The 21,333-nt window shown below is 43.0% G+C and overlaps 1 protein-coding gene across 3 annotated transcripts in view; it reads left to right on the top strand.

Annotated features, from left to right (window-relative positions):
• The window catches only part of TNFRSF19 (TNF receptor superfamily member 19), a 92,693-nt gene extending 72,377 nt beyond the window's left edge, over positions 1 to 20,316 (top strand). For 2 of the 3 annotated variants that reach the window (XM_032403339.1, XM_032403338.1), the window contains exons 6-9: positions 3,263 to 3,427; positions 3,877 to 4,002; positions 7,905 to 8,007; positions 8,606 to 9,118. In XM_032403339.1, coding sequence (XP_032259230.1) covers positions 3,263 to 3,427; positions 3,877 to 4,002; positions 7,905 to 8,007; positions 8,606 to 9,017 — 806 coding nt within the window. In that variant the 3' untranslated portion in view covers positions 9,018 to 9,118. Of the gene's footprint in view, positions 1 to 3,262; positions 3,428 to 3,876; positions 4,003 to 7,904; positions 8,008 to 8,605; positions 9,119 to 13,699 lie in introns of those variants that run through there. The other variant, XM_032403340.1, reaches the window with a different exon arrangement.
• The last annotated feature ends 1,017 nt before the right edge of the window (positions 20,317 to 21,333 follow it).

Here is a 21,333-nt window from a genome sequence, read left to right as displayed (position 1 = left end):
ATTCTCAGCAATACCTCAATTAACCAGAACTTAACAGAGTAGAAGCCACTTCATATAATTGGCACCAACCTCCTCCTCCCCCCCACCCCCGCTTTTTTTACTACTCAAATCAAAAAGATTTGATCAAAATCAGAAAGGAAACAGGCTTTTAGCAGAAACTTATGTGAGTGAGTTTCTAGGGTTGTTCTTAAATCAAAAGATAGGCAGCCCTATCTCCCATAGCATCCACGTAAATGTCTGCATTGTTGTATGTGATGATTGAACCTAAAAATGATGAGCCCATTTCCTATAAAACAGATTGTTTGCTGGTCATAAACTTGTACATATAAACAAAAAATCTAGAATGTGGTTTCCAGAGCCCTGATTCCCATGGAGACCTCTCTGAGAGGGTGTCTGAGTTAAAAAAGACACCTTTTCTTATATAGGTGTCAAACATTGAGAGGTAAAACTACTGTATTTTTCTTGTTCATCTTCAGATGCTACTTCCAGGGAAATGTATAGAGAAGGGGCTTACTGAGTGCACTTTTTAAAAAAAATCAATATTATTATGGCAACTCAATATCATTGAGATTACAATATTAGTACCCTACCATGGAAAGATACTTATTCCTAAGACTTCTACAATTAGTTTGGGGAAAATAAATGCTGAATCACAAACCACCAGACTCAAAATCCTCATCGGGTGCATTTTAGCATGTTTATAAAGCAGAAACATTTCCTTTCATATGAAGGTAAGTAAGATGACTAATTTACTTTCAAAGAAGTTCAACAAGAACTTAAAGGATTCTAATCGTGATTCTACTTTAACCTGAAGTCCCAATTCTTAGTAGCGTTTTCCTGAATATCCAATACTATGTGAATTGATGAGCTTAACTTGATAGTTACAACAGCATTAAGAACTTTGAGATCTTCAGCTCAAATCATGTACTGTGTTTCATTCTGACGACAGCTCTTGCTAAAGCCCTGCATTGTGTGGAGCTGGGTTATTTGATGAAGAGTTTTCAGCTGATCTCGCTCTGAAGTCAACCACCTTTCTCACAAACATAAGCGAGATGGCAGTTTTCCACAACTGTACCATTTGGTCCAAAGAGATAAGAGTTACATCTCCCAGATCCCTTACCCTGCGGTGTAGTCAACTATTTCCCTTGCGCAGGATATAAATTCCTCTTCGGTTATTGATTTGTCAGTGTTTGAACAGCTGTGCCTGTGTTCATACAGCCTCTTGTGAATTTGTCCACTGATAGAGGCTGTTTCAGATTTAGATTTAATCTCTATTAGGTCAGGGATGCAATTTGTTTAGCTTGCTGTATGCTGAACTTCAGTATGTGCTGCTTGGTGATTATAGGATGTCTACATAGCTATAAGTGGTAACTATTTTTTATGAATATTAAACATGTTTACGAACAAATATCCTTTAAAATGTATGACTGGACTATGATTCCTAATCATCCAAGCCCAAGGCGTATGGCTTAGGTGCCTTCTGGGCGGCCTTCAGAAACTTTTATCAGTGTGGCCCCAGAATCATTGAGCCTAGAAATACCAAGACTTGATGTTCCCAGATGATCACTCCTGCTATCATATTTTTGTGATTCAATATTACTAACCCAGAAGTTTCTCTCTGGTTCTAGCCTCAAGTGTCATACAGTGGAAATCAATCTTACAGGGTTGGGGGGATATGTAGCCAGGGACGAGAAGAAGGGTGCCAGCTGATGAGTTGGCTTGTGTTTAGGAGCCACGCTGCACAAATACAGATACAAACATTGAACGTCTCGAGTTGTTGTGTCCGTCCAATAGCCATGAGCCACATGTGGCTAATGAGCGCCCGAAATGTGCTTAGTCCAAAAGGAGATGGTGCCGTCAATGTGAAATCACATTGGACTTTGAAATTTTTGTACAAAATAGAGGATGTAAAATATGTCATTAATGATTTTCATATTGAATACATGAATACATAATATATTTTAAGATCTATTAGGTTAGGTAAAATAGATTAATTTTTCCTCTTTATTTTTCTTTTTTTAAAATGGCTTCTAGACAACCTAAAATTACATGAGGGGCACATGTTACGCTTCTCTCAGGCCACAGTGGTCTGGAGTAACCCTCAGCCTCGGGGGAGCTCTTACTGAGTGGCGCTCAGGAGCTGAGAGCATCCTAAGGGGAGGATGAGGGCCCACCTCACCTGGGCGGGGGGTACCCAGAGGAAGAGAAAGCATAACTGCCCCTCTGTTTAGGGTTCAAGCTCCCTCAAATTCTTTTCAGGTTAGTTAGTAGGTTCTGAAGTGACTGCACTGAATATAGATTTCTGACCTAAATGAGTTCATTCTTCCCAGTACCCTAAAAAAGTTAAGTGCTAATTATTATCGTCATGAATAATAATAGCAATCAATAGCTAATGATTCTAGAGCACTGAGTAAGGGGCTGTTCTACATGCTTTATCTGATAAAACATGATTTCATTTTTTCAACAGCCGGGTGAGACAGGCCCTCTCCCTACCTCCATAGAACAGAGTTGCGTGTGAGACTCCAAGAGATTAATTGCTCAGGGTTACACATCCAGAGATTAACCCAGGCAGTGAGATTCCAGAATCTTAGCCCTTAACAATGACACAATACCTCCCTCTAAAAGAGAATGTCTTTCTTGACACTTTAACATGTTACTGGGCTGCCCTGCAACAGAATAGCAACACTATTCGGTTTTTTCTCTAAAACTTAGATGTTGTTCAGTCATTCAACAGCCAGGCATTAAAAAATGCTTACTGTCTCAGAAATTGGGAGTTACTATTAGCTTGTGAATGATTTTTTCCTTATTTTTCCCTCAAGTTGCCCCCAAAAGCATCCCTTAATTCAGTGTGCTTGAAATGTAGGTAGTCTAATTCCAATTAAATTGCAAATATTACATACCTACGATGTGCCAAATGCTGTGTCAAGCACTGGGAGACAGAGAACGATGAGGAATTCCATCTTGCCAACAGCTCTGGTCTAGCGGGCCTAAAAGCACATCCTGGCAATGCAGTGTGTTGAGAGTTGTGTGTCCACAGTGCTGTGGGGAAAGGAGAAGGGGCACATCCACACACTTTGGGGTATTAAAGAAATCTTCTAAGAGGAGGGAGCACTGAGCCTTCTTCAAATACCTCCTCTTGTTTTCTGGGGTCTTTCTTGCATCACATGAAGGCCATTAATAAAGGTGGCCACCAAGATGGGGGTAAGCGTCTGAGTCTCCTGGGTTGTTGAGAGTCTGCTGACTCCATTCCTGCGGTTTCCAGGTACCAGCAAGGTCAACCTCGTGAAGATCCCGTCCACGGCCTCCAGCCCACGGGACACAGCCCTGGCGGCCGTAATCTGCAGTGCCCTGGCCACCGTCCTGTTGGCCCTGCTCATCCTCTGTGTCATCTACTGTAAGAGGCAGTTTATGGAGAAAAAACCCAGCTGTGAGTGTTGAGCTCTTTCTGTTTCTTAGCATTTGGGTGAAGTGTGTTTATCATCATTGTCACCGAGGGTTCCACGAGGCCTTGACCAAGACCACAGTCAGGAGCTATTAAAGGGACAGAGCGCACCTGGAAACACAGCTCACAGTCCCCTGGTCCCCCAGAGGCACTGCTTTATAAGGACATTGAAAAGGCAGCAGTGTCCCGTGCCACTAGGCAAAAATGAAAATCCTTCCAAGTTCTGGCAACTGAAGTACTCTATAATTTGAGCTTTAACAAATTCATTCCTAGTTGTTTCTCCACGTCAGAAGACATATTTTTAAATGTGAACGATAGCCATCTTTTTCTTCAGAAATATTAAGAGCTAGAAGGGTACCTGTCCGTGTTATGGTGGTCATGGGCTCTTTTATAGAGGCAATGGTCTTCACTGACAGAATTCTCGCCCCTTGTAGGGTCTCTGAGAGCACAAGACATTCAGTACAACGGTTCTGAACTGTCATGTTTTGACAGACCTCAGCTCAATGAATCTGCTCCCAGAGCATGTTGTCAGTGCCATCGGGACTCAGCCCAAACCTGTGGTAAGTGCCACCGGGCAAGGGGCCATTAGGGGGATCCTAGGGACACGGACACTGCAAAGAATTGGCCCTGTTCACCCCACAGCTTGCTTGCTCTGCTTGGTTTTCTAGTTAAAGCTAATCTTGTTAAATGATTCTCTGTCCCCTGATGGTTTGGGTGCTTTGAGCCTCTTAAGTATTAAAAAGAAAGGAAGCATCTCATTAAAATTCTAGAATTGTTCAGCAACTTTTTAAAGCAAGTTTGCCTTTATTGTTTTGGGTCCATTGATTGAAAATAAGATCATCCTTTTGTAGAGTAGGAGCGTGTTTTCTGTCTTGTCCAGTGGATTCAAGCTGAGCTTTGATGTGTCTTCTGAATGTCTCTTGGGTTTCTGAAAGAAGAGCAGGAGGGAGACCTATGGCAGGGGTTTCCACCGACTTCAATTGCCCCGGGGACTACTGACAGAAAAGGAAGTTTAGGGAAGTCGTGCAAATGGAAATTGGTTTCTCACCAGGGCAAAAAACGGGCAAAGATAATACTAACTTTCTCTGCCACTTATTTATATTCCTCAACACAAGGCTCCCACACTTCTACTTCCCTCTCGGCCCCCACTCTGCAAAGCAGAACGGATGGCAGTGCCCTTCCTAGACATCTGCCCCTGCCCGCCTGGCTTCACGTTCTCAAAGCACCTTTGAAGCAAAGCTCACAGCACCATTTTGTCTCTTTGGAGCCACTCTTTAAGCTGAGTGTTTCCCACTTAGATTGACTGACACTCTTGGAACGGTGCAGTCTTTCCTACCAAGAAATTACAGGATTTCGTTTTCTGATCTGACGTTCCATATGTGGAGTAAGAAGTTTTCAGCAGACTGATTTCGTTACTGCTCGTTACTGTCTTCTGCTTTAGGAATGGGTCGGGAACAAAATATAGGACTTTCTGTGGTGTGTGTGGGTCTATTTTTGCCTTTGCCTACATAGGGAATAGACTTCTAGACAGTATGGACGATAACTGGGTGATCCTCAAAACACCCCCAGAGCTGGGGTTCCCAGACCCTGAACTGGTACACTAGGGTCAGAGGGAGCAGGAATCATTTCCTGAGACATGAACTCGGATGTAGTAAAATGCAGCATTGGGCAAAATCTGCGTCCTCTTAACTTCTGTCTGAAAAGAAGGCTTAAATGGGCAGATGGCCTTGGTGCATGTCCTCTTAACAGAACAGCATGCTGAGCCTGGAAAGAATTCGCCTGCTACTGCCCAGGTTCTGTATAGCTTACCACTTATGTGGTTTCCTACTTCATGGCGGTGCCTTTGTTCTTCGAACTTTTTACTTTGACATCATTTAAGACTTACAAAAATGTTGACAGAATAGCACAAAGAATTCTCACACCCTCTTCACCCAGATCCCCCCAAATTAACATTTTATCTCATTTCCACATCTGCTTTATCATTTTTCTAAGTACGGTAGAGATATATGTATTTATACACGTTTTTTCATTTCCACTTAAAAATCAGTTGCAGAGATGATATCCCTTTACCCCTTAATACTACGGTGTTTGTTTCCTAAGAACAAGAACATCCTCTTACAGAACAGCACAGTTATTAAAATCAGAAAATCAGCATTAAATCAAAGCTTATTGTGTAATCTACAGAGCACATTCAGGTTTTCTGAATTGTCCCAAAATTTATAGTGAAAGAAAATCCCGGATAACACCGTTGCATTTAGTTGTCAAATCTCTTTACCTTATTTTTATCTGGCACAGGTCCTTAATCTTTCTTTGTGTTTCATGACATTATTATTGTTGACAGGCACAGGCCAGTAATTTTGTAGAATGACCCTCAGTTTGGGTTTGTCGGATGTTTCTGTATGACTAGAAACAAATCCTGCAGGGGTGATGCTGTGTCCTTCCCGGTGTCCCAATGAGGAGGCACAGCGTGTGCAGCTGTCCCTTTCCTGGTCAGATCAATTTGGGTCCCTTCGTTAACGGGGCACCTGCCAGGTTTCTCTGCTGTAACATGACTGTTGTTCTCTTTGTAATTAATAAATATTTTGCAGGAGACTCTTTGAGACTGTGTAAATATCCTGTTACTCTCCAAACTTTCGCTCAAGAGTTTCGTATCTGAATCAGTCATTACCACGACGGTTACAAATGCTTGTTTTGTAATTCCATCATTTTCTCCACATTTATTAGTTGGCTTCCTACAGTAAGAAAGAATTTCTTCCCCATTTATTTATTTACTTGATTTAGTGTGGACTCGTGGACCCTTTTCCACAGCCTCTACTCCTTTGCCATCATCATTTATCTTGGTGCTCACGTTTTCCTAGGCTGGGCCAGTGCAGGTCCCTTCACGCTGGCTCATGTGTCATTTTGACATGTCCTGATTATTCTTTAGCACTTTCTTCATCTCTGGCCCACAAAAAAAGTTCCAGGCTCGTCTTGCACTTTGGCTGCTTGAGCCCTAGAACCAGCCATTTCTAAAAGGAAAGCAATGTCTTTTGCTTTGAAATAATTTTGAAACATCTTGCGGTGAGCATGACACGGGCTTGCCGAGTTGCTTGGCCGTGGATCCGGGCGAGTTCCCCAAGCTCACGGCAGCGTATATTCACACAGTGAGGGCAACGTGGGCCCTGCGCTGAGAGAGATCTGGGCGAAGGTGTGTGGATATCCGTCCTGGTTGGCAATTGCATGTCGTTGTTTAACACTCATTTTTAAAAAAGGAAAATTTCACCATATTTTTTCCTTTTTATAAGAGTGAGGAGATCATTTCTCATGCAAACTTTGGATACACAAACATACATGTATATGTAAATATCAATTTTTTCACATCTTTTTCTCTCTCTAGATGTGTGTCTTTATCTTTGTATGCTTTAGTATGTGTATGTGTAGAATCAGAATTATATATGTATGTATGTAGAGAGTTCACCAAATGTTGACAGCGTTCATTTCTAGTTTATAGGGTTGGGTAATACTTATTTTTAAATTTCTTATCTTAATCCCTCTCTTTTTAAATTTTTTTTTTCTTCAGTACACTTGTGTTATCTTTGTAACCAAAACTTGATGCTGCCTCAGTGAACAAAATGGTTTGTAAATATGTGTGCACACCTCTAGTTATTCCTTATGTTCCGTTCCTGGCAGGAAAACAGTAGTAACTCTGTGTGTGCGTGGTATGTGTGGTGTGTGGTATGTGTGTGGTGTGTGTGGTGTGTGTGGTGTGTGTACATGTGGTGTGTGTGTGGTGTGTATACATGTGGTGTGTGTGTGGTGTGTGTGGTGTGTGTGTGAGGTGTGTGTGGGGTGTGTGTGTGTGTGATGTGTGTACATGTGTGTGGGGGTGTGTGTGTGGTGTGTGTGGTGTGTGTGGTATGTGTGTGGGGTGTGAGTGTGTGTGTGTGTAGTGTGTGTGGTGTGTGTATGTGTGGGCTGCGGTTTCCACCGTCCCCTCACGGGACGGGGGAGTCTGACTTCACACACTCTCTCACACACTCTCTCTCAGGCTGTGCTGTTACCTTTCATTATGATTTTTATTGTGGTAAAATATACACAACATAAAACTTGTCATTTTAACACTGCTTCGGTGTGCAGTTCAGTGGCACTGAGCCCGTTCACTCTGGTGTGCCGCCGTCTGCAGAGCCCCTTCATCTGTCCCCAGTACAGAGCCGCCGCCCTCCCACAACCCACGTTAGCCCCTGGCACCCACCATTCTGCTTTCAGTCTCTATGGGGTTGACTACTCTAGGTACTTCAGATAAGCACTGCATCATTATTGTAAGTTAACAAAAAAGGGAAAGAATTAAACCTCATGTTTCCTTTCCCCCAAAAAGTCACCCAAAGGGGAATAGCTGAATTTTCTCCAGCAGTGTTGAGCCAGTACTGAAGAGAAAGTTCCCAGGAGACAACCTTGTGCTTCACACCTCTGCTGGCTTCCCTAGGGCCTGTTCACTTGATTCCATCTCTGTGCTGTGACGAGGCCTGCAGTGTGGACCGGGTGACTCTTGGCTGTAGGGTGCATTCCAAGGCCACTCTTCAGGAGAGGTAACGCGGGATTTTTAATCCATATAATGTCATATTCCCTTGTGCAAATATGCATTCTACTAGTTTACCAATTTTCGTGTCAAACTATGAGACATCATATTTAAAAAATATTACTGATGACATTCCGGACATCGGAGGGGGACAAATCCTTGGCAAGAGGTACATGAGTCTCTGAGAGTTACTGATATGCAGTGCGACATTCTTTATACTTTACACTCCATTAATTTTGTTTTTGTCTCATCTTCATGATTTGTGACACTTCTGTCATGCGTAAGTAATTTGTAACATGTCATTTACTCCTCGAATTTTAGAATAGCCATCAAGAAACTCAGTTAAAACACAGGAAACTGCCTGTTTTAGACATTGGGTTAAGTATAACTATACTGGTTAGAAATATGTACACAAATTCAGTTTGAAAGTAAGTGGAATAATTAAACTTACTGTATGGAAGCAAGTTTCTAACAAAGGAAGCACTAGAATTCTAATATAATCAATTGCTCTTTCATCTAGAAAACTTAAAAGCAGAGCTGGGTGTTGCTTTGTAGTGGTGTTTTTCCTCCCCGTAGATGACTTGAACAGCTTTTGAATGTGTGTTCAGACACACAGGTCCAGCGGGGGAGACGGTGCCCACGTTCTTTGGGTCCCTTTCGAGGTCCATCTGTGGTGAGTTTTCAGACGCCTGGCCTCTGATGCAAAATCCCATGTGTGGCGACGACATCTCTCTTTGTGACTCTTATCCCGAACTCTCTGGAGGAGATACTCATTCTCTCAACCCAGAAAACGAAAGCTCGTCCTCCTTGGATTCAAACAGCAGTCAGGATTTGGTTGGTGGAGCTGTTCCGATTCATTCTGAGAACTTTACAGAAACTACTGATCCCTCTAGACGTAACCACTCGCTGACAGAGCCAGTGCTGACTCAGGATACGCTGACGACCAGAAGCCAGCTGCGTCAGGAGAGTGGCGACATCGTCAGCCTGACCACGCAGACGTCCCTCCAGGTAAGGCAGTGACTGGCCTTGAGAAGGACACAGCATTGACTCATGCCAGACCCAGGGGATGGGAACCCGGCTCACCATAGAATGTGGGGAGACCCGATGAGAAGGCTTTTCCATCTTTCATAACTTCTTGCTCTTATATGTATGGAGAATATATTTTAAATTAAATTTCAAGAGTCTTTTTTTTTTTTTTTTTTAACTAACGGGTACTCTGTAAGGTCATAATGAGCAGCTGCATTCTTTTACTCCTTGCAAATCCAAGTACTTAGCACAGCACCCCCTAGCTCCGTTCCTGATTGAGAGAGATAGTCAAGGGAGCATCTTGTAAACAGTTCCTCACCTTCATTTACCCTATGATGTTTTCTGCCCAATACTTAAATGCACTTCATTCACCATCAGGTTAATGGCAATTTAGATCTCCCGAAGCTTCTCTTTTCCCTCTCTGTTCCTGTTTTTTCGAGATTGCTCTGCTTTGACTGATTGGTTTGGCTAGAAATTGATTGTCGGTTGTGATCCAGGTCCAAATACTGCAGAAGAACTTTCTAGAAAGAAGGTTTAAAATCAGGTTTGCAAGGAGATGGTGACTACAGAGAGCTGGGGCTTTCAGGCAGGCTGCAAGGCTAGAGGCAGAGAAGCGTCAGGGAAACCTGGGCACCATCCCTGCTTTCCCCTTCTGGCGAGGATGTGGCCGTTCCTGAATTTGACTTAATGTCTACAAGCATTTCCCTAATATAAGCACATATACTGTTGGAATACATTCTTTTGGGGAAAAAAAAATGATGCCAGCCTTTAGTATAAAAGGGCCTAGTCACAGCAAGAGTGAGGCTCCCAGGCGCCATGAGGTCCTGCCTGCACACCCCGCCTTGCTCTCACTGCTCATGGGCAGCCAGCTCAGGGGCCCCAGGTCCTGGGGAGGCACTCTGGCACATTCTGCGTCTGCTCTCGAGAGGGGCCTCCATTTCCACGAGGTCATGTACCCTGGTCTCATGATGATAGACACAGTCAGAAGTCAGAGTGTGAATGGAGATGTGTTCCTCTCAAGAATAGCGCATAGGTTATATGTTGATCTAAATCTGCAATACTTTTTCTCTGAACTACAAATTCCATAGAGAATTTATAGGGAGTTCTATGCAGAAAGCATTTGTTGGCTTTGGAGAAAAATAATTTTGTTTTTCTCAAAATAAAGGAAGAAGAGCTAAGGGAAGAAAAGCAAACAAATTAGGCATTTAAAATGTAAAATACTGGGGTGCCTGGGTGGCTCATTCGGTTAAGTGTCTGCCTTCTGCTCAGGTCATGATCCCAGGGTCCTGGAATCCAGCCCCAAGTCAGGTTGGGCTCCCTGCTCAGCGGGGAGCCTGCTTCTCCCTCTGCCTCTGCCCCTCCCCCGGCTCGTGTTCTCTCTCGAGAGAGAGCTCTCTCTCTCAAATAAGTAAATAAATAAAATCTTTTAAAAAATAAAATAAAATAAAATGTAAAATACATACCTCTGTAGTGGAGAAAGAGTCTTTACTTGACCTTGTTCTTCTGAGCCATCCCATAATTTGTATAACTTCCATGATAACAGTAAGAAAAGGCAAGAGTTAGCCGAGTTGCGAGTAGGCCCAGGAACAGACCGTGGCCCACAGGCCGTGGGGGCTGAGCATGTGTGCTGCCCTGAGGAGGAGGTGACAGGCCCTGAGAGCAGGGGAGAGAGGCAGAGAGGTCCTGCCCCTTCAGCAGCTAACCCCACCTCCCCAGTCAGATGCCTTGCCAAATAGTCTAAAATACAAGTCTTGGGAGACTCTTAAAGTTAAATCTGAGACACAATTTCATTACAAGATGCTGAAGTTTCTTTGATATCAAGTCAATTGGTTTTGATCATAAACTTGCTTTACCTTCACAAATGTTGTTAGGGGCAAGTCTGAGTAGCTAGAATTGTGTTCCCAGTGACTATCTATGGTTTTTCAGAGTACTGTCAGCAAATAAAATCACCACTTATCTTAATTGTGTAGCTCGTCCCCAGTTCCGTGATGTAAATTCTACGACTAAGGAGTGAAACATCTCGATTTCAAGTCATAGCAAAACCAACTCATTCTCTACCTTTTTCTGTTTGTGTTGTTGGTGAGGTGGGGGTAGGAGTAAGCATTATTATTACAGCCATATGAATGTAAAATCGTTTAGTGTAGAAGATTGGTGTATATAATGGCATTAACTTCTTTTCAAAGACAATTGTCAAGGTAATCATAATCTACATAAAGATATTTTCAACTCAGATTATTATGACAAGAAAGTTATAATTATATGTAAAATGAATGAGAAAATGTTACCTTCAAGATACACAATGTAATTTATTAGTGAAAGGTTTATTAGCCTTCTAAGATGTGTTGTCTTATAATTATTAGATACTTTGGTAAATATAAATGAGGCATTCTGAATTCAGGAAAGGAATTTTTAAAAAGTGAATCGTTTCAGTTTTCCCCCTATAATTAAAAACAACAAATAATATTTTGAACCCATTTTAAGAGATAATCTTATCCAGGTTCTGAAAAGCCCTTTGTCTTTGGTTGCATTTACTGAGTGTGTGATATTTAGTGAGTGAACCTTAATCTTTGAAGGCAAATAGGAGAGACACAACTGTACATCTTTGGGAGATTGACCCTCTTCTTTGTTTCAAGAGCCGGCCAAGTATTTAGCTCAACAGTTCTATTTTTTTTCAATCCATTAGATTCCAAAAGGCAATTCAGACTTCCTCTTAACATGCTGATTCTACAAGGTAGGGAACATACTTACTTCTCATAAAGAATTTCCTTTCAGCAGCTTGGTATTAGGAACCAAAGGACTTTCAGTTCCTTGAGTTTGTGTTTAGTTAGCTTGGTCCATGGGCTCATTCATAATTCAGGAAAGCACAGAATTTGTTTGAGAAATGCATAAGAGCAGCTAGAGCCTATATATAGTGCCCCCCCCCCCAGTTTTAGTGATTACTTTTTATTTATTTTCAATGGAACTTGAAATTCCTACCTAGGCATTCACTCATATTTTCAGGTTTTTTAACCTCAATTCCCTCCTTTTATCCAGCTTTATTGAGATATAATTGACATTTGCCATTGTGTGAGCTAAGGTGTGCAATATGATGATTTGATACGCATCTGTATTGCAAAATGCACAATGGCACTTTTGTCTTACAGGGTCAGATTGCTAATGCATGATGCGTTTGTTTCCAAAAATTGTATTTTTACACAGCAGTTTTCTTGTGGGTGGTTTAAGACCACCCAGAATCTGATGATGATAGTTCTGGTGCAGGATAAAGCAAATAGGTGGGAGAAGCTTCTTTAGTCTGAATGACTCAGTTCTAATCAAATTTTCCCTATACACGCCTCCCCAGAAAGGAACAGACCGAAGATATTTGGGACATCATTTGCTAAGGTACTTGGGAGAATGAGGCCAGCCTGTTTACTTACAGGAAAAGCTCTTTTTGGTGATGTTTTTAGCCGTCATTGGAAATGTCAACATGAAATAATAGAAGGAATGGTAGAAAAGGTATGAGATGATCTGGATTCTAGTTGCTCAGTCTTTGAAAATACCCATTTTTTTTTCCATGCTGGCAAAATGAGTATCATTTGTCTCCCACAGTAGCATTAATGAGGTTATTATGGTCATACCAGTTAATCAACATATTTGATGAAACTATCTCAGATTACTGAGAGTTCTTTCAGAAGCTTCTATTTCTAGATTCTCTCCTTTGACCTAGGGGAAAAAAAAAATCTTTTCCTGTAAACTTACCTGATATGTCACCAATGCCAAATTAGTGGTAAATAAGTGAATGAAAGCTTACTGCATAAAATGAAGGTTCTATTCACTTGCAGTAACGTGCCTCTGGCCGATGCCTCCAGAAGTCAGGTTGCTGCCCTTCTATGATAAGGGACAGATCTACACCACTTTGCTGAGGATATTTGCCCTAGGAAGAATGTGAGCCTTCCAGGAAGATCATTAAAAGAGAAATCATTTCCAAACCACCTCTAAACTTTCTCCAGTGGGTTAGCAGAAGTTTTAAATGCAAAGAATGAGAGTGTCACTATTTATTAATCGTCTTTGTTCTTTCAAAGAAGAGACTAAAAGGATCCTAACATCTTTACCTACAAATGCTTCAAAAGAGTGCAACGTAGAAACAAGCTTTAAATGTTTGAATGGGGGCTCCTGGGTGGCTCAGTTGATTAAGTGACTGCCTTCGGCTCAGGTCATGATCCTGGAGTCTCTGGATCGAGTCCCGCATCGGGCTCCCTGCTCGGCAGGGAGTCTGCTTCTCCCTCTGACCCTCCCCCCTCTCATGTGCTCTCTTTCATTCTCTCTCTCTCAAATAAATAAATAAAATCTTTAAAAAAAATAAAAATAAAAAAAAATAAATGTTTGAATGGGGTCGAAAATGAGCAAAAGAATCGTTTGTTAATACATTTTGTTTCCTATGGGTCACATTTTCATCTCTGCAGTGTTATTTGGAAATACTGAGTGACTGTGAGTTGTTATAAAATCTTTGTTTTATTCTCAGAGTACATATGTACCTGGATATTCAAACACTATTAATGAGCTGCTGGTCCGTATGTTATTGAAGTCATGTGTACTACTAGTAAAAGTTATTTACAATAATTTTTAACAATGATAGCTCAGTAGCTTTCATTTGTAAGGTATTGTTTTTCAAGCTTTCCTTTCTGTTGCTGTTTTAGGAAGCTTAAAGGACTTGCTTCTTTCTGCAGTAGAAGAATATGGATGGAACCCAGCGGGCACTCACCCCTCCTCTTAGGCTTATGGACTGAGCACAGTCTGGACCCTGTGTGGCTTCTGGAGGAAAAAAAATAAATCTGAACCAAACTGATGGCATTTTAAGCCTTTCAACCAGTTGCTTCTGAGCCAGACCAGCTGTAAGCTGAAACCTCAAGGAAAAACAAGAAAGGACTCCAGGCACTCATGATACTCTGCATCTTTCCTAAACAAGAAGCTTCCATGCCACAAGCGTAACTTCAAAGGCTGATGGCTCGAGTTCGCAGCCTACGAGATTATGAGCATATAACAAGAAACAGAAATGCATTCATGCTTATTTTCGTGGCGAGTGTGGTTTTACCAGACTGAAGACCCAGAGTATAAGTTTTCATTTACACTTTCTTTCCAGAAATAATTTCGTATAGCCAATTATCCTACTAAAAGTCAGTGTCACATTAGTTACCTTAGTTTTTATGTAGAGTGGTTCAAAAATGAGTGTTTGTATTTGATGAAGCTCACTTTTTCATCATCTGATTAGCTTCGGAGGTTAGAATAGACTTCATACTGCCTGCCTAAATCAGGGGTTTGTTAGATGAAGTTAACTAGCCTAACTAGGAATCAGAGGAGAGCAAGTCTTTTCCAGAATCGACACTTGTAGCCTTCGCCACTGAACCCCTGCTGGAGCTAGCGGGGAGAGGGGCCTGAGCTGGGGAAGTGGTGGGGAAAGAGTGCCCACCGCCCTGCATGAAAAACCACTTAGCACACATATCCTAGAGACTTGTATACAATGATTAACATATTTCTGTGAAAATCAGTTGATATGGAAGCATTTGTTAGTTCTGTCCCTGTGATTGAGCTTAGAAGATCCAGAATTCCTCTCTTATAGAAGAGTGATAATTTATAAAGATAATGGTTTCTTTTCCTCCACCCCGCCCCCACCTCCTGCCTCTGACAACCACCAACCTGTTCTCTCTACCTGTGAGTTTGTTTTTGTTTTTGCTTTTTTGCATTGTATCTTATACCAAGGGCTTTAGAAATTACCGCCTATCTTGTTCCCCTACTACTGAAATGTAACACCATGTATGTCATCTTAGGAGACTACACTACATACTAGAAGCCCAATTTGTAAGCGGCCTATAGGTGAACAGTTCCTCAGGGTCCTCATGGAGTCTGACCAAGTAGCCCTCCGACCATGCACATTTCGTTAGCACAGTAATCTCCTACCTTAGCCAGTGATGCTGGACTTAAGTGTGGTGTCAGGCGCCCCATCCCTGGTATTTACACACTAGAATTTTCTCTATAGCTAAGACAGAAATGAACCCAGTTCAGTCATGAACTGGGGGACGGTTCATTTGCTCTTAATTTTTATGCCCTGGAGAGGAATTACTAGAGCAGGATTTATCTGTTTCCTCCTTGAACCTACATGATCAGCTCTGGCCTTTGTCTTTTAACTGATTACTATTAGCTGAGTCACATTTGCACTTAAAGAAGTCAAACATGACTGTGTCTGAGTGCACTAAAATACTTGGTTTCACAGTCGCCCCCTCTCCCCCCGATCAGTGTCTTTTACCTAATATTAAACTGAACATGCAAAAACTCTTTCTTAGGACATTTTTTTTTCTTCTCACTTACTAGACCATGCTTTTCTCTCTCTGTAAGACATGAGAAAAATCTAATGAGCCCTCTTCCTCATGGCTGGGCCAGTTTCTCTCCCCATAGTCTTAGGCTCTAATATGTGTGGATTAGCTTGCCTGGGCTCCGTTCTTCTCGGGACCTCAGTTCCTTGAACCAAAATAAGAAATTGGAGTAGTCTCAGGGCGACCCATAATCTTTTGTGTCCGTCTAGTGCCCTCTTTTCTTTTCCTTTCTTAACATTAACCAATGGTTTTTAAACTTTGATAACTCACCAGCTCTTATGAGAGTTGCCTTTAGGAAAGTCATGTAAAATATTTAGGATTTGACCACAAGATGTCTATGAAAATGCACGCTAGAGTTTCCTCGAGTGGCTTCACTGTAATTCACATATGTATGCCATTGTTTGCAATCTGATCGTTTTGTTTTGACAGAGGGATGATCAAAGTCGGCCAGGGTTGTGTTCCTTCTGGTGACCTGAATATATTTTCCACATGTAGAAACCCTCCTCGACTTCAAAGACAAATACTTGCTGGAGAAAGCTAGATGGATGGGCATGAGACTGTGGCCCCAAACCCTGAATCATCACTTTGGATCAGTAAGGAAATGCTTAGGTTGAAAGTCGATTTCATTTGATACTGCATTTGAAAACTCCTGGGGCTGTTTTACCAAGATGAAGACATTTTACCACCGCCCGCTGCAGAAACATATAATGTTAGATTCTATACTCTGTGTAAATACTTGAGAGGGAAAGCCCAGTCTGCATTTCCCACAGTTGGAATACCCTACAGCGCTCGCAGGAACTCGGCCGCTAGGGTACGGGTACCAGGAAATCATCATCGGGTCTGGGAGTGAGAATCGGGGTGACTTCGAATGTTGCAGAAACCCACCAACAAGAATGAGACAAGGATTTGGGGAACGACCATGTAAAGGCATGGTTTTCGCATTTTGTGTATATGGAATATGTTTTTCAAATATAGAGTTTTCTACTTTAGATAAAACGTTAAGTTGCTATTACCTAGTTAAGCTCTATTGTCTGTGCTAAGGGTAAAAAAAATGTTGAAAAGAAAATGAAAAAAGTCCATCATTGCTTGAAGGTCGCCAGCTTGAATCGATTTAGATGTCATCGTTACTATTTTGCATACTGGAATTTATAAATTTGTAAATTTTCATTTTCTTATACAAATAGTTTTGTAATGCCCTTTTTTATATGTGAATAAAATTGTTACCTGGTATTAGTATTGACATGTCCAGTACAAAAATGATTGGTGATGAGAAAACGGATTTGCTCTCCTCCCTTGCTCTCCATATGGGGGCCTTGCTAAGTCCTGATCCTTCCAGTTTAACCCTCTGGCCCTTCAAATGTTATGAGGGGGATTTGAAATCCTTCCTGGTGAGCTGGTTGTATTTCTCAGGCATGTCAAGCTACTGAAGAATGCTGTGAGTTATTTGAGAAGCTTTGGCATCAAGATTTTATTATGATCTCTTCTTTTTCCTCCTTCATTTTATGACATAAAGAGGGAGAGAACGAAAGGAAGGGGAGGTTTGATATTCATTCTTTCCGGAGGTCAGTAGGGTGTTCTGCAGAGGAGAGGACTAACTCCCACAGAGTAGTACTGGTCACTGAACGAGTTTCTTCTTTCCTTCCCAGCTTCTGACCTGCCTTCCCTTCAGTAAAGCTTTTAACGCTATTATTAGATTTTGAGAGAGGACTTTAAACTCCCTGGGAAAAAAATTGGGTTATTTTAAAGTGACACCATATTCTCTCAGCTTGTTAGTCTGTGGTGTTAAATGACACTATGGATTCCCTGAAGGGGAGGACATTAGCTTCTTTCCCCCTTCCACACCTCCACCCACACCCCAGCTCCTTGGCTCAAGTACCCTTTTCCTGTGTGCGTGCAGTCTGGTTGGGCTTGTGGGTACCATCTTCTCTCTGAGAAAAGGAACTCAAAGCTCGCGCGGTTCTAACAGGAGGGCTGCAGTACTCTGTAGTCACATAAACAACTTATTTTTCATTATTACCACTATCATGAAGGTCTCTTTGCAGTTGGCTTCTTGTCATTCTCAATTTGTCTATTTGTCCCATTTTACCTTGAGGAGGTATTGTCTGATTTTCTTAAAAGCTATTTGACACCCGATAAGCTATGTACACGCAGGTTAAATTTATCATCAGTCATCTTGAAACTGAACAACAGGCTGAGAATTTCCAAAATCTTCTATAATATCTAAGAAATTTCGGTATGGGGGGTATGTGATTCTAGTCACGTAATTAGACAGAATCAAGTCAACAGCTCACAGTAATGGTGGTAATGTCACATTTCCGCCAGAGGAAGGTCACGGGGTCTCTCCTGTAGAGATCAAGCAGATCAGGGTCCGGTCTGCCCATAAACCAGCAGGGGCATTTGAATTAGTGTGATTTATGGCTGCTTTCAAATTAGCCTCTCCAGAAGACATGAATTTTAAAAACCACTTTCTCTGCAACCATGGGTGGTCTTGTGAAGCAGGTTTCAATTATTAGTCCTTAAAGACAGGATTTTGTCTTTTTATCTTAATTTCTAATGGCATTAACTAGTCCTACTGAAGACAGAACTAGCTATGTTCTGTCAGTTTTGTTTGGTGTTGAGTTGAGCCAGCAGAACTCTGCAGAGGGATTTTCCTTACCTGGGTTGACTGTTTACAGTCAACAGAAGATCTACAGAACAGTCGGTTGGCAATCCTTTAATAGCAGGTTAGGGAGGCCGGCTCCTCTCAGCCAGGCGCATATCACCCGCTTGGTGTTACCAGATATGAATTGTTTCCCTTGAAGTTCTAAACACAAATTTAGTTCCTCTTGGAAGCCTCGTTCTGAGAAGATCATGTTTCCTATGTCCATCCTTCCTCCCTTCCTTCCTTCTCTCCTTCCTTCCTTCCCTCCTCCATTCATCCATCCATCCATCCATCCATCCATTCATTCATTCAGTATACACGTGTATACAGTAGTTGCATAAAGTATGTACTTGGTTGCAAATGCAATGCCTGGGCTAAAGCAAACAAGGAAATATCAGGGAGAGAAACCTTTTAAATTTTTATAGACTAGGTCTTTGTTGTAAAGACCTAAGTGCAAATTCTTCTGAGGCAGGGGGAGCAGTGACATCCCGGGGAAGGTCTGAGCGGTCTGGCAGCTGGGGGAGGTTCCAGGTAAGCCAGGAAGGAGCCTGTGCCCCGCCACAGGGATGGGTGGAAGGAGCTAGCACGTGGAGAAACCCTGCTTGCTCTGGGAGTGCCGAGAAGTGCCGTGTGGTGGGAGGGTGAGGAGCAAGGGGAAGTTGCTGAGGCCTGAGTGCCAGTTTGACAGGTGTCTAGTGTTCTCTGCCCTGGGCCTTCTTGAACTTGACCCTGTAGGGAATTTACTTCCCTTCCCACAAGTGAGTGACATGACATAAAAACTTGAAAATCTCTGGTCTTTCAGAAGCTTGGAAGTCATCAAACTAGGCAAGGTAGACCTCTTTCCAGACTCAGAATAATCCCAGTCATTGAGAGGACATGGCCACAGGGCTGGGGCGCGAGGGGTGGACCGTCAGTCCCTGGTTAGGAAATACTGACCTGAGATCTTTCTCCTGTCATCGAGGTCACCTTGGTCCTTCTGATTTTGAGAGGGATAGCGCTGAACATGAGATCTATGTGTAGGACTTAGCTGAACCCCCTGCTAACATCAAATCAACACTCTGACCAAGTCCCTGGGAAGACGTAAGTCAGCGATGACGAATCCTACTCCCCTCCCCCACCCGCCCCGGCTCGTGCAGCCACGCCCTCCCAGAGCCCGAGGACAGAGTCACCCACCAACCATGGCCTTTCTGTCCTGAGCCTGTGGCTCAGACTCCTGGTCCGGCTTGACCCTGAGCTCCAGGCACCCCTGTCATCAGATCTGAGTGAACTTCTAGGGTGAAATGTGTTTGTCCCCCCATTTCTCAGTCTTAGCCAGGCACCTTCACCCAGGAGCTAACATCTTGCCTGATCATTTTTTTCTGAGCTCCTTGCCCTTGTCTTAGAAATGTTGCTGCTTTGCCCTTTGTTCCTTGCGTGGCTGAGCAGCCACTCCCAGGAGATCCAGAAGGAGGCTGGCCTCTGGTTTTGCATGGCAGCAACTCTTGGAGGCCTGTGCCTGTCACTTTTCCTGCTTCTTCACCTTCTGTCACTTCCACGAGGCACCACCACTTATCAACCTCAGATAAGTCCACTGAGAGGTAAACAAACGGGCCGGCTCAAGATGCAGCCCAAGCATACAGTTGAGAGAGGAGCCATGCAGAGAACCCCAGATCCTCCCCGAATCCTGTTCTCACCCTTGAGGGAGTTCACCCATGTGTTCTTTGGGGGCCCAGATCAAACAGGCAGCGGCCGTTGCAATCATGTGATGAAGAGTTGGCATCTTTCTGTAGAATGCGGTGTTCATGCTAATGTCACTAAAGCCTAGCCTTGGATCTCAAGAGAGAGTAGGATGTACAGTGTTTTTTCAAATGCAAGATTTAGGCAGTACAGTGCTAACGTGGGGAGGGCAGATTAGGATTAGCACTGGTAAAAGGAAAGTTTCTCCTTCTTCAGTCATTGCTTTCTTCTTTCCCTCATGTCCCTCACCACCAGACCTAAAATCTTGGTCTCCAGCTTTCCAGCTAATGTGGAGGCTGCCTCCCACATTGTCCGACAGCCCCTGGCGGGATGCACATAGCAGCCCACAAAATGAAACAAGGAGAGGCAGCCCAGGGCTGCGTTCAAGTCCTGTCCGACTGTAGAATGCCTTCCCTGGAGGAATCTCACATCTAATAAATCTGGCAAGGGAATCCCTGAGGTTGGCCGTCAAACCTGATGACAAGGCACCTTTGCAGATGCACTTTCTCAAATTTAAGTGTGATGAGGAAGTTATGGAAGGCCAGGTTCCAACTGACTGATGCCTTTTTGGAGAATCTAGGTGTTGACAAGGCATTTATTTATTTATTTATTTATTTATTTATTAATTATTTTTTAAAGGTTTTATTTATTTATTTGACAGAGATACAGCGAGAGAGGGAACACAAGCAGGGGAATGGGAGAGGGAGAAGCAGGCTTCCCGCTGAGCAGGGAGCCCGATGCGGGGCTCGATCCCAGGACCCTGGGATCATGACCTGAGCTGAAGGCAGATGCTTAATGACTGAGCCACCCAGGCGCCCCTAGAAGGCATTTTTTTAAATGAGATTGAAATCAGTAGACTTTGAGTAGATCAGATTATTCTCTATAGTGTGGTAGGCCTCGTCCAATCAGTTAAAGGCATTAAGAGACTAGACTGAGGCTCTCGAAGGGAGAGGAAATTCTGCCTCCTTTCTGCCTTCAGATTCAAGCTGCAACATCAGCTCTCCGCTGGGTCTCCAGCCTGCTGGCCTGCCCTGCAGATTTCAGACTTGTCAGCCCCCACAATCTCCTGAGATTTGAAAATAAATCTCTTTACACACACACACACACACACACACACACACCATATTGGTTCTGTTTCTCTGGAAAACACTGACTAATACAAGGACTAACTGATCACTCAACCCCCCTACCCCCCGCCCAAGCTAAATAGATACCAGTGACCAAACTGGTGAAGTGTCAATGTAAGTGAAGTGTTCTCTCTCAGGCAGACCAGTAGAATCTCATGGGGCTCAAGGCTTTCTTTCTTTTCTTTTTATTTATTTATTTATTCCAAGAGAGACAGTGAGGGGAGGGGGAAGGGAGAATCTCAAGCAGACTCCACTCAGAGCGTGGAGCCCGACGTGGGGCTCAATCCCACAACCCCAAGATCATGACCTGAGCCAAAATCAAGAGTCAGACGCTTAACTGACCGAGCCACCCAGGTGTCCCATCATGGGGCTCAAGGCTTTCTTAAAAGCCCAAGTCACATAATCTAGAAGTCCTTGGTCTGTCAGACAGGAACTACTGTGACTTCTCATCTTTCTCTTCAGGCACCATTCCCTTTGTG

This window comes from Phoca vitulina, unplaced genomic scaffold (genome assembly GCF_004348235.1).
Source record: "Phoca vitulina isolate PV1807 unplaced genomic scaffold, GSC_HSeal_1.0 scaffold5, whole genome shotgun sequence".
NCBI classification, from domain to species: domain Eukaryota; kingdom Metazoa; phylum Chordata; class Mammalia; order Carnivora; family Phocidae; genus Phoca; species Phoca vitulina.
The sequence above is the reverse complement of the archived record's forward strand: the minus strand, read 5'-3'. Positions and strand labels throughout refer to the sequence as shown.